The 15,139-nt window shown below is 42.6% G+C and overlaps 1 protein-coding gene across 1 annotated transcript in view; it reads left to right on the top strand.

The window, feature by feature from the left end:
- Window positions 1-11,241, top strand: part of tspoap1 (TSPO associated protein 1) — a 33,884-nt gene extending 22,643 nt beyond the window's left edge. The window contains exons 23-34 of the mRNA XM_088440558.1: window positions 42-425; window positions 1,072-1,227; window positions 1,732-2,484; window positions 3,243-3,342; window positions 4,865-5,010; window positions 5,182-5,350; window positions 6,349-6,417; window positions 6,959-7,006; window positions 7,910-8,022; window positions 8,180-8,251; window positions 8,793-8,912; window positions 9,704-11,241. Of these exons, the coding sequence (XP_088296684.1) occupies window positions 42-425; window positions 1,072-1,227; window positions 1,732-2,484; window positions 3,243-3,342; window positions 4,865-5,010; window positions 5,182-5,350; window positions 6,349-6,417; window positions 6,959-7,006; window positions 7,910-8,022; window positions 8,180-8,251; window positions 8,793-8,912; window positions 9,704-9,964 (2,391 nt within the window). The 3' untranslated portion in view covers window positions 9,965-11,241. The remainder of the gene's footprint in view (window positions 1-41; window positions 426-1,071; window positions 1,228-1,731; window positions 2,485-3,242; window positions 3,343-4,864; window positions 5,011-5,181; window positions 5,351-6,348; window positions 6,418-6,958; window positions 7,007-7,909; window positions 8,023-8,179; window positions 8,252-8,792; window positions 8,913-9,703) is intronic.
- The last annotated feature ends 3,898 nt before the right edge of the window (window positions 11,242-15,139 follow it).

Genomic DNA, 15,139 nt, shown 5'->3' with positions numbered 1-15,139 from the left:
GACAGTTATTTTTTGTTGTTGTTTTTTTTTTATTCTGTCAGATTAATGTGATGTCCCCCACTCCGTCGGTTCCTCAAGCGCCTCCTGTAATAGCACCCGCACAAACGCCAGAGGTGGCGCCATCAGCGGCCACGCTTGATCAACGCAGAGATGCAGATAGCCCCGGAACTATACGCCCTTTTCCATCCATTACAGAGTTCATTGAAGATCCCTGTGCCAAACTCCAAACGCCGGAGCGCACACCCACGCCGCCCAAAGCCCCCATCCAAGACCTCCTTAACCCTCTGGACACATTAATCCTGCGACCCCCGAGTACTTCGCCGCTGGATTCTGAGGTTGAGGAGGAACAAGAGAGCAAACGCTTAGTGTCAATTGAAGAGTTCTTGAGACAGGACCAGGACCCAGCCTGCACGAGGGCGCAACAGGTCGGCTCTTATACGTTGACATTCTCATGCTTTTGCATACATTTATTACACTGAGGAACATTTACATAATCTGGGTTTAGATAATGAGTAAAAACAAAATTGGCATGCTGTTTCCAAAATTTCATTCAAAAAAAAATGTTTTTTAGTGAGACTACGTACTAAAAAAAAGCAACAGCAACAACTCAGCAACTTGTTTGTGCTTTGAAATTGAGGCAGTGTGGTGAGAGGTGTGCATATCTCCCAGTTCAATCAATAGCTGCAAACAGAAAGCTAGCATAGTAGAAATTAAAGGGCTCGTAATCCAACTCTTTGAACCATGTTCCAATGAGGATTTCTGGCCCTTAATACCCCCAATGTGTTGTTTTCCCCCAGTGATGCATTTCAATGATTTCCTCGCCTATTATGCGCTCTCAGCACCGGCCCTGGTAGAGCAAACAGAAATTCACGCTACTCCCGTACGGCCCGTGCTAGAAGAGCTACTCAAGCACCTTATCCGAGGAGGCATTCACATGTCTGTGTTTACTGAATTTATAAACAAATAATCTGCATTTGAATATAATCAGGACGCGTTTTCAATTTTGTTTCGCAATTGAAAATTGGTCAGTGTAAGAAAATATGTCCAAGCATTGTGTTTATGTCATTCCAGAGCTATGGCGCTGGGTTGGTTGAGCCTCCCGGTGACTACCTCGCTGATAACAGCCGCTCGGACCTGTCTGACATCCTTGAAGAGGAAGAAGAAGAGCTCTCCTCTGAGCACCTCGCGGATGCGCCCGCCAGGGGATATGCACTTACATGTGACAGGGTATGTGGGACCATACTCAAACTCATTCAGTCCCAAATACTACAGTTAATGTTTTGTTCAAGTCCTGACATTCAATCCCAGGTACTCACAGTGTTTACGTTTATTTCAATTCTTTTCTATTAATTACCAAATAGGCTAAATCAGTTAATTGTGTTATTGATTCAGCCATTTCGAGACTTTCCTTTCGCCAAACGCTTGAGGAAAAAGATGAATAAGTACCTGCGATCGAATGTCTGGAGCTCTGGACTCTTTATTTAAAAGTGGGAAAATATGTCTTTGGGATTGAATGAGTTAATAATAATGATGGATCGGTTTTGTAAAGCGCTTTTGTGTTCACTCAGAGACGTGAATGCATTATTCTTTGCTCTGGTTGTGTAGTTAAAATGCCATCTTTTCTCTCATGCGCCTGATTGTGATTCTTGTTTTATCTCTCCTTTTATTTTGCATGCCTATTCCGTCGTCTTTCCGCCTCGTTTTGTTCCCTCACTTTTGGATTGGTCATAGTTAACCCAGTCAGAGCCTCCGGACAGTGACGAAGACGTCCTCGAGAGAATCCTCAAGCTGCCCCCTGAGGCACACCGCTGCAAGCAGCTTTTTAGTATTCCCGAGGTGACGGAGGAGGAAGACGGTAGTCGCAAAGAGATTTTACATCATCGCAAACTGATTCAGCTGAGAGCTAGAGGCGCAGAACCCTCTCATCAGGGTCACCGCCATCCCCACATTCCCCCTCCGCACCACCACTTCAACGTGGATCCCAGATCCCTCAGCAAAGAGCCTTTAACCAGGCAAGGACCCTTCCAAGTCAAGCCCAAGCTGCAGCACAGAGTTCACTATTCCGACGAAGTTGACGCCGCCAGTTATCTTGGACAAAACGAAATGCGAGGTCCCGCCCGCTGCCCTCCCCAGTCTTCCCCCAACAAAGACAGAGTACTGCTCAGAGGCTTGGGGGACCGCCTTAGGAGGGAGGCCATGCTCAGGAGTCAGAAGGCGGCGGTGGCGGCGGCGGCTAACCCAGGCCACGTCCCTCCCCTGCCGAGACCCTACCCGGTTTGCAAAACGGTACGGACGGTCAAGTCGCCTGTCGGTCGGCGGATGGAGATCGATGTGGAGTACGGGACGGATGACAACGAGGAGTCGGACGCGTGCGCCGATGGCGAGGTGGTGCTAGAACAGATGAGCTCAGAGTGGTGGATCGAAAGCGCTGAAATGAAGCGCAGAGGGCCGTGCTCCCGCCAAGGAAGAAAGGTCGAGTCCTTGGTAAACATTACGTCAGCGTCGGCCCGGCAACTTTCCCGGCAGTCCCCGTTGAATCCTTTCCATCCCTTTTTATCCCTCACTTGTATTAGAAATGAGTCCCTCTTCAGTTATCACCGCCCCCTATTCCCTTTTACTCTCTCCATCAGTTGGCTTTTCCAAGGTCGCTTTTCCGACTTAAAGGTAGCGATCAGAGATAGGGTCCGCTTCTGGTGTTGTTCGAATTCGTATAGGCCGGCGCCACTCTGCATGCTTACAGCCTGACACAGTTCCCGTTCTGACCGATCACTTTGTAACAAACTGAAATGTGCTGTTTCACCCGGCAAATTGGTCTCTCAGACCAAAGTTTGGTGGCGGAGATTTGTAGAAAATCAAATGTTTCTGGAGAATAATCTCACGTTGATGCTAAAGAGTTGAATTTTTTTTTAAATCTATCATCCAAAATGTCATTTTTAATCAAGTGAAAATGTGTTATTCGCTCTACTTTGTTTATAATAGATTTAACCAAGCGAAAAACAAAAGGTTACGTTCCAATTTTTGATTTAATTTATTGTAAAATACACGGATGCCACAAATGCTTGGCGTTTGCAAACTCTCTCTCGAAAAAGGAATATTTCCGATCGACTAGCATGACCTGAACAGATTTCAGAACCCTCATCGGCTTACTTGCTTTTTCCCTGTTGTTGCGTTTTGATATAGAGTAAATACCGACGGCAGTCATTTGTCAAGTGTTTTACTTTATTTAAATGTTCCGTCTGCAGGAAGCCAGTCAACAAAGAGGATCCGAGGCGGGTCCGGCATGTGTTCCAGACTCGGAGCTTTCCTCCAAATCAGTCGGTGCGCAAAGCAAGCAGCTCAAAGGTCAGAGGCTCTTTTGCTTGGCCGCTTCTTCTCCTCCGGTTTCCAGGCAAAGTGATGCGGCGCAAATGTTATTGCCTCCGCACCTGTGCTTACAGTTGACGAGCCAGCGCTTCCCTCCCGCACGCCGCTAGTCAGATTAGCAGCGTGTGTGGTGAGGGAGGCGTGTCGCCAGTGATGGAGAAGTGGGAGCCCACTAAGCTGTGAACCAGCTTAACTTAAAGTGGCTTGTCATGACAGGAGGAAGTGCCAATCTTAAAATAGTATCTTTGATTAGCTGACAAAACGACCGATGCCGCAGGAGCCCCTCTTTTTCCCTTTTCCTCTCTCGCTCTTTTTTTTTTTAGACTGAGGAAAACAAAATGCAGTTTTCTTGATCTTTTCCTGAATTTTGTACCAGGCAATTTTGAACCCGCGACCCGCCACGTTCTTCTATTATTAATCAGCCAGGATGTGAAAGTGCCGGTTCCCCATCCATGATTCTTGCCACAGATGGCCTCATTCTCCATAATGAGATAGAGAACAGCTCTGTTTAGAGCAGCTTAAGCCTCACTACAGCTCTTCAAAATTGTCTCACTTCGTCAAATAGGATAGACATCCTCATAAGTTCTTGGGTCACACCAGCATTATGCATAACCTCTGCAATGGTAGTGTAACGGAGCATATGAAAAACTGTATTTGAAAAAAAAAAAAATTCGACAGCACCATGCATGCTAGTTGGATGTGCAACTGCGTGGCTGTTCTTTGATGGCAATCAAAATGTGTCAAGTGCAGTTTCCCTTTCTTGCTGGGTGTTGCAGATCGTAAAGTGTGTGTTTGTCAAACAGCTCACACAGCTTAGGATCAGTGCTTTAGCTTGATTACCTCTTTTAAGGACACGCCTGAACTAAGCAAGCGCTCTCCATAGGAGCGCCGACGTGGGGGAGGGGCAAACCCTGAGGGATTTTCCTGAAGCCAATGTTGATATTTGGCTGAAAAAATACCCATGACCAATCAAGCAGACAATTAGTTCAGAAATGAATAATGAATGAAATAGAATTTCTTTCCTCCCAAATCATTTCAATAGGCGTCAATTACTATATATAGAGTTTCACTTGTCACGGGCCGGCTTGTTTCTATTCCCTGCAAATATCAGGTGTCAACAATAAATAAAGTATAAAAAAAAGTAATTAAAAAAAATCATAAAAGCAATAATGTAGTCGTATGTGTTACTAGTCATTGAATAGTAGTGTCGTATTTAACACATTAATTCTTAATTTATGTTGTACTATGTATTTTATGATATATTTTTGAACCGACTTTAATTTGTGTGTAAAATAGCGACATCCAGAAAAATTCTTTGCACAACTTCCTTGCATTGCTCTCCTCGTCATTTGCTTTGTTTTGAATGAGAGGTCAGCAGAAAGACCTCATCAACAAATTTCATGAAATTTACCTAAACATATAGATTTACTGTTTGTAAACGGACGACCGATGCAATGCTGGTCATTCTAAAAATAAAAATCATTTTGATTTGGACTTGCAGCTTGTTTTGAATCGCCAAAGACAAAAGGAAACAACGCCGACTTCCGCATCTTCGTGGCCCTGTTCCCTTACGACCCTGCTAGCATGTCGCCTAACCCGGACGCCGCTGAGGAGGAGCTGCCCTTTCGCGAGGGACAGATTATCACCGTATGTTTCTGCACTACATGGCAACTGTGTTTATTTCTTGTAACATATAGTTGTAAAATCCCCCCCCCCCCCCCCCCCCTCCCATGAACATTTTCATTGATTTATATGTGAACCTAATATGACAGCGAACGTATTAGTGAGGTCAACTCAGCGTCACGTAATGTCGCCTAGGTTTACGGCGATAAAGATCCCGACGGCTTCTACAGAGGGGAGTCCGCCGGTCGTTCGGGCTATGTGCCTTGCAACATGGTGTCCGAGATCCAGGTGGAGGACCAAGAAACCCGGCAGGAGCTTCTGCAGCAGGGCTTCTTGACAGCCCCGCCATCCCTCGAGAAAATGGGTATGTCAACAAATGTCTGGTTAACCTTGAAATAGCTCTACTGATGAATGCGTCGTGGCAGACCTCAAATTTGCTTCTGGTTTCTCTACTAAAACATTTCACGTGCAAATAAGCATATTATCATCATTGTTTATGTTTCAGAAGTAGGAGAAAATGGCCGCGTATGCGCGAGATTAAAACTGCTTTGCGGAAATAGCGGGCCTTACGCCGGGTATTTCCATCCCATTCGTGCACTCAGATTGAATCGCATCTAAACTGCAAGCTCTCAGAAGTGTGAAAAAGTGGTCGGACTGAATTACGTCGTTAGGCTTCAGTCATCGGTTTTTCAGCCTGTAAACGTACTGATATCGTACTGAAATATGCCTTAATTAAAAAACATGTAAATATACTTCCTCTATACTGACAAAGAAACATATCTGAACTTAAAATAAATTAGAAATGAGTTAAACATATAGAGGGACACAGTGAAAAATAATGTCAATAATTCATTTGATGACTAAATTATTTTCCGTGTACAATTTAAAACCACATTTTTCCACGGCTCAGCTGTTTTCTGGGTTTGGCTGGACACGCGATGTTTGAAAGCTGAGCCGTAATTGGTTGTCACCTGATCCCAGTGTACACGTGTTATCATTCGACTGCAAGTGTACAAATATGTGTTTAACAGTGATAGGCCTTACATGGTAACATTGTATGCTAATTCTTTATTGTGCTAAAACGGTACCTTTTTTTTCATACTGTTGCGGAAATCATAATCAACACCTGCATGCAATGGCTGTTTCATGCAGCGTTTGCCTCTATTTCCTGCTTTCTAGCCACTTCAGTGTCAGAGTAAACATCTACAATTGATTGATTTATTTTTTTGCTTCCATGTGCATTCACTGTTATGTTTGTTGCTTGCTGGTTGTTACTTGCGCATCATAGTCTCGTCCGTTTTTTGGGGGGTCCTCCTTATTGGTGTCACATATTTTGGTTTTCTATTCTGAAATCCTACGAAGGCACTCGCACACACGCACAGCTTCCGAGTCGTCCCGTCCCGCCACGGAAACCGAGACGATCCAAGAAAGGTGTGTCTCGCTCCGGATTGCCTCCGGCTGCCCTCCTTTCCAGCCTTTGCTCTCTCATCTCATTAACTTCATTTCACACGCCGACCAGAGGGGATTTGCAAAAGCGGAGCAAGCATGTTGTCCGAGCAATATTGTGTGACTCGGTAACATTTTTTTCCCCCTTGTGTACTTGAGCGCATAGCTTAAATGTACGTACTCCAGGTGTTATATCCTGTGCGACATCAGACGGTTTTCCTTTTACAATGAATATTTCAAAATTGATTCCAAGTTAAAGGAATCCAACCGCTTGTGTTGTCCATAAAGTCTTTTGGCGTTTTATAATTCGGACATACAGTTGTATGTAATATCGCCAATTGTGACAGTAGATCTGAATCCACCCTTCTAGCGTTGAAACGCTACGTTTCCCAAGCTCATCATCCCCTCTGATCGTGAACTTTATGTTACGCTTTGTGATCCAGGCTGTAAATTCAGAATACGTTTTTGAATTGTGATGGTGGATTTACAGTTTGTGCTTTGTTTGTGCAAACATGCACTTTTGCAGTGGAGTCTGCAGCCCCTTGGGAGGAGAGTGTAGACTCCTCCAATCAAGGTTTGTCGTTTGCCCTTTGACCCTCAATCTCCCGTTTTTCTGCATGGACGTAAAATCTTTCACAGGACAACTCGCATGTATTCATTTTCATGTGACTTTCCATTCTAAGTTGTCAATTGACGTGTTGTGTTCTGATTACAGGTAACGCCATTTTTCATTCATCATCATTTTCCTTAAATTAATAATAATTATTAAGAATATTACTTTAATTTGATACTCAATTTATACTGTATTAATTATATTCCTTCATTTAATTATTATAAATGAATATTGTAACGATTATTCGAAGTTATTATCGTCAATTTGTAATTATTTGTTTTTCTATTACAAGGCATTTTTTCATTTATGAAAATGAATCATTTAATAATGATTATAATTACTATATATTATTAGTATCATGCATCCTTTTTATTATTGTCACTACATGAGTATTATAAGTATTGTAGTTATACTAATAATTCATTTAACTACTACAATTAATATAAATGATTTTTGTTATTATAATTGTAATGATTACATCATTATTTGTGTTGTTGTCATGACAGGATTTTGTTTTTGTTTTTTTGTTTTAACCCCTAAAAGATGCATGCTAATTTAGACGGTAATTTGCCGGCAACGCAAGTGGCCTTCTGTCGGCCCTTTTGTTTGACTAGCACTTCTTTTCACTCTCTGCGAACCATCTACTGGAAGATTTTCTGTCATTAATTCCTCATTAATAACATCATAACTTTTCTCCTCAGGTCATTTGTTTATCACAAACTAATATTTTTTCGTCGCGTTTACTGGCAGTGGTGCTGGCTTGATTCCCAACAGCCTTGCTCAACGTAGCGCTACCTGGATTGTCCGTTTTCTGTCATAGCGAAACATGTCATTGAGCCCCGTGCGATTTTATTTTGGGGACAGATGCGAGCCAGGCAGCTTCTGCGACCGCAGCAAACTCCGCCCCAGGATCTCGGCGGATGGTGGCCATCTTTGATTACGATCCACGGGAGAGCTCCCCCAACACCGACGTGGAGGTCAGAATTCAAGAATTCAAATTTTATGTGTAGTTTATGTTTTTCTTCCGAAGTGACGGATGGTGTGGTGCTTGGTTTGCCGCCCGGTTTTCATGTAGGTTCTCACGGGGACGAGCCGTGTGGGAAAGGGTTCTCATTATCTAGTTTTTCCGTTTAGGCCGAGTTGACCTTCAGTGCTGGAGACGTCATCCATGTCATCGGCGACATGGATGAAGATGGCTTCTTTGATGTAAGTATTACAATGAGGAGCCTTCTGAATTGACTCAAAACAAAAATGTGTGTAAAAAAAAAAAATAAACAACAACTAAGGTTTCATAAAATAAAAGTGATGTCAAGAGATTTTAAAAAATGAAACTAATTAAAATGTATACATAATGAATCTAATTCATCTCTTTTTAATCTGACTGAGAAAAAAAATCCTCAAAAAAAAAACAAATTTTGCTTGAGTCATTTATTTACTTTTTAACAGCTGGAGTTGGAAGTTTGAGCAACTGTGCTGTTTTCGTTTGTCAGTCGCGAAATCATTTGAAAATAACATACAAATAAAACATTGGCCATCCTTGCTCATGTTGTCAAGTTGAGTTTGGCAAAGAGCTTTGCTATGGCTCGCCACATTAGCAACGTGGTTGCTATTGTTAGCTGTTGGTGCTTCGCATTGATGCGGTAAACTAAACTTAAACTAAACGGTAAGCAAGCTCCTTCTTACAACGAATGCGTGCAATGGAATTCCTCTGCGAAAAGTCTTGTGTGTTTTGTGCTGCGTGTGTCAGGGTGAATTAAACGGACAACGAGGCCTGGTGCCCTCCAACTTCCTGCAGGCATTAACAGAAGACGTTCCGTCCGAGCAGGCGTCGGCTCGGCCTGCGCCAGAACACAAGAAAGAATCGCAGGTAGCCGGATACCCCACGTTTTAACAATATGTCACCAGTACGCTTGTTTTGTTGATCCGGTCTCATTCTGACGTTTTTGTCGATTCCCGTCTTGCACTATTCTGTTTCTCAAACTCTTGCTTTTCTTTTTCCGCTCCGCCATTTCCTGCATGACCTTTTGCAGAAGCAGAAACGAACAGTGCACTTTGAGACTTGATTGTAAGTGTTTTCCGGAGGGGGAGGGGCAGCTGACTATTCCTCATTCATGTCTCTCCTTTCATACCCCGTTTATGTGACCCGCTGCTTCAGATTCTCTGTGTGCCTTTAGCTCTTTAGAACAAAATGTGAGTGCTCTGTTTAGATGCTTCCCACCTTCCGTTCATGTTGCGCAAGAGGTCCTCGGATTGCAATGGCCCCAAAAGATGATATCTCGTAGCTCCAAGCAACACGAAATCAACAACTGTGTCATTTGGGTATTTTCAATTCATGCCTGGAAGTGGTTTTATAATATTAGTATTCACTTACAACCGTGTGACGATTTAGTTAGCACAAATAACCACCTTACCTTGTTGTCATCTTACAACAGTCCAGGAATTTTTTTCTTTCTTTTTTTTTTTCGGAAAACTAAACCGAGAGTTGCGACATAAAACCGCCAAAAAATGTATTTCCAAAGTTTATTCAATCCCAACATCAATAGAGGTTATCAAAAAAAACATTTCGGGGGGTGCATCATTGAAAAAAAGCTTGCCGAGCACTGCTTATCAATTATGATCTGACACCATTTTGTGCAATGTTCTTTTTCATTCCTGAAGGGAAGCTCCTCTACAGAGCCGCGGGATCCCAGGCCCTCAACAAGCCGAGATACTTTGACGCCCCAAACAGAAGTTCAAACAGAACACCCTCAACGACCGGCCGCAAGCACCCCATCGGAACCCCCGGCCTCTCGTCCAACCCCCCGAGCAGCAGACGAGCCGGCGCTGGCCGAGCGCTCCCCTCAAGGCAAGAAGAAGAAAGGCTTCTTCTCCAAAGGCAAGAAACTCTTCAAAAGGTTTGCATCCAGCAAGAAAGACTGAAAGGCAGGGCCTCAAACTTGATACTTTTTCTTTTTGACTGAAGCACTTTCTTTCTTTCTTTCTTTGAGAACCTTCATTGGCTATCGGAGCTGCTAATGATGGCTAAGCGTACTGTACGTTTGCCTTCGGGCTTGACAGCCACTATGGAAACGTGCAATCTCTTTTTGATCGGACAGAAGCAAGCGTAGCACGTTTCAGTACTCGATATAGAAGAACTCTACTGATGCGAGGCAAGGCTTCTCATATTTGCGATCCATCCGATGCGCTGTGAATGTAGCTAACGTATTGTGCAGCAGCTGCAATCGGCCTAACGGCTCACCTGAATTCTTTCCCGCGCTTGCGTGCGTTCGTGTGACAGAAGGCGGGCGGGGCTGTTGCTAGCTTCTCAGGTTTTTCCGTTTGTAGTTTAGCACCCATCAAAAAGTGGCGAAAGTGCAGAAAATGCCAAAAATCTTGAGGTGCTTTTATGATAAGCTGCAAAGGAGGGAGGATTTAGTCTGGCTATTGCCATGTTGTTGTCCATTTTTACTTGGGACTCTTAGTTACAATTGAAGTCATTAAGTAATTAGTCATTGTTAGGAGGGAGCACGGTGACGCCAAGACTATAAAAGGGAGGCGGTGGCAGTTGGGGATCGTGCGGCCGCTTTATTTCTAAATTAGAGCCGACACGGAGCCAAAGCTCAGGCTGCAGTCATCATCACCCCCTCCCCCCTTTTTTTTCTTTCATTCTTTCTTCTTCTTCTTTTTTTTTTAGAGGACACACGTTGTACAGGAAATGTTTGTGTTGTATTTACGGCCTTGAATGCACAAGTATTATTGCTACCTGCTGATTGGTTACTCTACTCTGCACTGCTCCCGCTCCGCGTAACAATGTAGTTAACAGGTTTTAGCCTTACAAGTTGACATTGTTTAGTCTTGATGTCTTGTTTACAGGATGTTTATTGATTGCATGACTACCAGTATTATGCCCGTATTCTGCCTTATTTATTCATTTTATATTTATATTTTCGTTGGCCCATCTACAATGTGAGTTGTAGAATGCAGTGAAAAGGGGGACTTGTGTATATAATGCACAGTGTTTGGACAATTTTTTTCCTGCATTTATATTGTAAAACTTTTTTTTATATCTTATGAAAATGTTTTTATTACCTGTACAGAAGCTCATCTGTAAATATTTCTAATATTTTTGGCATGTTTGCAGTGTTGATGCGGTGAAGGCTTGGTATGCAAAAGAATCTAAAGATCTTTTTACATCAAATAAAGTGTCTATTTTCACATTCAACAAAAGTTTATTGAGCATGTGAATGTCCCCGCGAAAGAATAGAAGCCAAAGGTTTGATTGAGTCTTTATTTCACGTTTACGACATTTTCTTTCGTTGACAAATGATTGTCTTTTTCCCACCCATTCAGATACAATGATGAGAAAATGGAGGAAAGAGTTTGCAGGCTTTGCTCCGTGCCGCACGGCACCCATGTGAATTAGCCGAGATGACACTCTGGGTAACGTGTAGCCTCACGGGACATAAGCCGCTTCCTCTTTTTTTTTTCTTTTTTTTTTTTAACATCCGGGGAGAGGCCGCGGCGGGTGTCCCTGAAGCCAACAGTACACTCATCCATAAAGTAGGAAACACTACACTGTGGCGAGGAGTTTAGTAGTGCTTTCTACTTTATGGATGACTGCACTGTATATCTGTTGGTGGTGGTCTGTCATCTGTCGTCTTCTGCACCTGCATGTGAACACACTGCAACCCCCTCCCCCATCAACTTCACCCCCAGCCACTGCGGACACCACATATGCAACTTCTCAACGTGCAACCTTCACTTCCCTGTCGGGCCCAAAAAAAAAAAAAAAAAAAGCCATTTCTTCACTTCTGTTGCCAAAAAAGTCTATTTTCATCATTTACTTGTCATCTTTTTTCCCCTGAAGTCAAAGAAGCCGCCCTTTCTCAAGTATCTCATGTACAGTATCCGCCTAAAAAAAAGCCTGTCTTGAAGAAGCCATTTTGTCTGGCGTGAGTAAGCTTTTCAGTCATATTGACAAGATACGTCGAAAAAAACCCACAAAACTTCGAGTTTACTTCTGACCCACACACATTAGCGGACGTTAAAAAAGAACGTAACAGTCCATAGCTAGAAAAAAAGTTCACTTTAAAGACATTTTGAATCCTAACAGCGCACATTCCAAACTTTAAAACGACTTTAAAACATTTGTCTGCTTTTTTCACATGGGTTCAAACATCGTTAAAACGGAAAAATGTCTTTCATACTTTACCTATTTTTTTTTTCCTCCTTGTGTGTGAAGCGACAGTCTCGCAGGTGTCGTCGCCCGGTTCCAGAAGTGGACGAAGAAGAAGAAGCCGTCTCCTTTTGAACCCTCTTGGACCACGTGACGTAACCACAGGAAGAGGTCTAACAGTCACCGCCGCTCGCCTTTTTCTCTTCCGTCTTAAAACTCTTGTCTCCTACGGATGCTTTGAAGAAAAAATGGGCAGGCCAGTTTTAATGTCTATTTTTAATGTCATTAGGCAACTAAATACATTCTACGTTATTCTATTCTAAATGTAATTCAACTGCTAAATGTGACAATTTCCTCATATGTTCTGGTTGTGAAACTGGGAGTTTATTTTTTTCAGTATATTAATGCTCAGGTTTTTCCATAATAATTAAACTTGCACAAAAAATGTAGATGTTCATTTACTATGATTCAGAAAAGTATCCAAAAATAGATTTTTATTAAAAAAAAATCCACACAAAAAAACCACTAGTCAGTTATGCTAATGTAAAAAAAAAAACACAATGTTTCCATTTGTCATTCTGTCTTGCAAATTAGACTAGATCATGACCGTTTTTTGCACATCTATAGATTGAAGCAGAAATTCTCGTCAATCAAATCATTCAGAAGCCAAACTCAATACCGAATCGAATATCAATTCATTTTAATTGTGACACTCAAAAATTCCCACCCTTATTTTAAACATTTTGCTCTATTTAATCTTTGACAAAGTGGACAGCACAAATGAAATGTAACTTTTGCACTTATTTAACTTTTAGATGTGCTTCAGGCCAGGATTTAAATCTGTAATTCCCATTTTGCTGTCTTTTTTTACGCACATATTTACTTCTATAGTACAGAGAAAGTACCTTTTACCATCTCATTTGCTTTTTTTTTTTTTTTTTTTTTTATACATTTCCGCTTCTTGTAGGTGTCATGACTGGCATGACGAGCACCATAGGGGAAATGTTCATGACACCTTTCTCGGTAATGTCAATACATTTTTCAGTCAAGCAGTCAAATGTGGAATTATAAAGACTGACAGTGTCAGGCAATGTGTGTGTGTGTGTGTGTGTGTGTGTGTGTGTGTGTGTGTGTGTGTGTGTGTGTGTGTGTGTGTGGGGGGATGTGTGTGTGTGTGTGTGTGTTTTCTATCAACAATGACTCACTTGCTTTTAGAGTATCGGTTTGAATTGGGTTTGGTTGGAGGTAAGGGTTAGACAATCATTTTTGATGGTTAGGGGTAGGGGATGAAAAACGCATCATGTCAATGGATGTCCTCGCAAATATAGCCATATAAACAGGTGTGTGTGTGTGTTACTATCATTTAAGACAAGGAAACACTCCAGTTAGCTTGCTGCCAGCGAGGAAGAGATGCTGTAGAGTCGCGTCAAGCCGAGGCCTTTCCTGAGGAGCCCTGACGGCCTCTAGTGATAGACCTTATCTGGAGCGGCAGCCAGCGCCCCCCCCCACCCCCATCGCGAGCATGTGCTCACTCGAGCGGACGTTTTAATTCACATGTGGCTCATTCTGTAAAAGGAAGTGAAATCCTCCTGAGCATCTGCTCTAGAGAGGAAGTCACCACGAAACACGGTGCGGCTTTCTATCAGCACTGTCCACCCCCCCGATGGAGACGACACCCCTTTTCTTCCCCGTTCGCTTTTTCTTTCACGCCTAATTAAAAAAGAGTTCGGCGTAGGTCGTCAGAATTGCCCCGTAAGCAAGCCAAATCTTTGGTTTTGCCGCTCGCTACGGTGCTGACATATCCAAATAAGGGCAAAAGCGACAGTTGCAACTAGCAAGTAGGCCACGGCGGGCTGGAAAAGAAAGCTACGCTCGGTTGCGCTCGGCGGAGCGGCGGCTGCCTTCCTGTTTGACAAGGCCTGCGGTCGAGGAAGTCTTGCAGCACGCAGCTCAGTTCTCGCTTTTGTTTTTGCTAAGACGCTCGCATGGATCGACCTCGCGAACGTCAAGCTAAACGTGCGGTGGAAAAAAAGCGCCTTTACTTTGCTGACCTTTACTCTGAAAGGCGCCTGAGACTGGAATTCAACATGCTGCGTTCACCGTTGAGTGTCGTTCGCAACCTTTGAATGGCGAAATCAAGCAATTGTACAGAACACCGAAGTGTCTTTGCTAGCATGCTGATAAAGTGGTTAACATGGCTGCCTTGCAAACTAGCAAAAATATTACTCACACCCATACAGCTTCATCTATCATCCATTAGGGAACAGTATAGTATTTAGCATAGTATTGTTAAACTATTATAGCTTTTTTTTTTACGTAGAGTTGAATTAAAACTCCTACTTTCACCAATTCAAATGTGGCATTTTAAATATGAAACACAATGTTCAAGTCCTGCTTTCTGAAAAAGTATTTGCCCTCTTCTTAAATTCTCTTTTTTCAGTGTTCACACTTTAAGATTGGCATGCAAATATAAAGTTCAGACGAATATAAAATGAGGTTTTTATTACATTTTTTAAACGGTTCAATTTGCAGCGTGATGATGTGGGGCCGCTTTGCTTCACCAGGCGCTGGATTTGCTGTGATTGTTGGAATTCTGCTTTATACCAGCAAAAATGTTTGGCCATCAGTTTGGGACCTCAAGATGACACACACTTAGGTTCGCAGTTGTAACCATGATGGAGAAAACGCATCAAAAAGTCAACGTCTGAATTACTTATCAAAGCTAAAGAAGCATTTTGTGGATATCCTTCATTTTCAAAAACCCTCCACTGTTTTTGAGTTAACGCTGCAAAGAAGACTGGGCCAAAATATAATCTGACTATTCAAAATTCAGATGTGATCAAACCAATCAGAGAAAACACTTAATTTCAATTGTTGTTGCTAAATGTGTCCAATCAGTTATTGGTAGTAAGATCAGTTTTTCAACTCTGCGTTTTATT

The sequence above is a fragment of the Hippichthys cyanospilos genome, chromosome 18 (genome assembly GCF_059441005.1).
Source record: "Hippichthys cyanospilos isolate Australia breed blue-spotted pipefish chromosome 18, RoL_Hcya_1.0, whole genome shotgun sequence".
NCBI lineage: Eukaryota > Metazoa > Chordata > Actinopteri > Syngnathiformes > Syngnathidae > Hippichthys > Hippichthys cyanospilos.
This window is presented reverse-complemented; position numbering and strand designations above follow the sequence as displayed.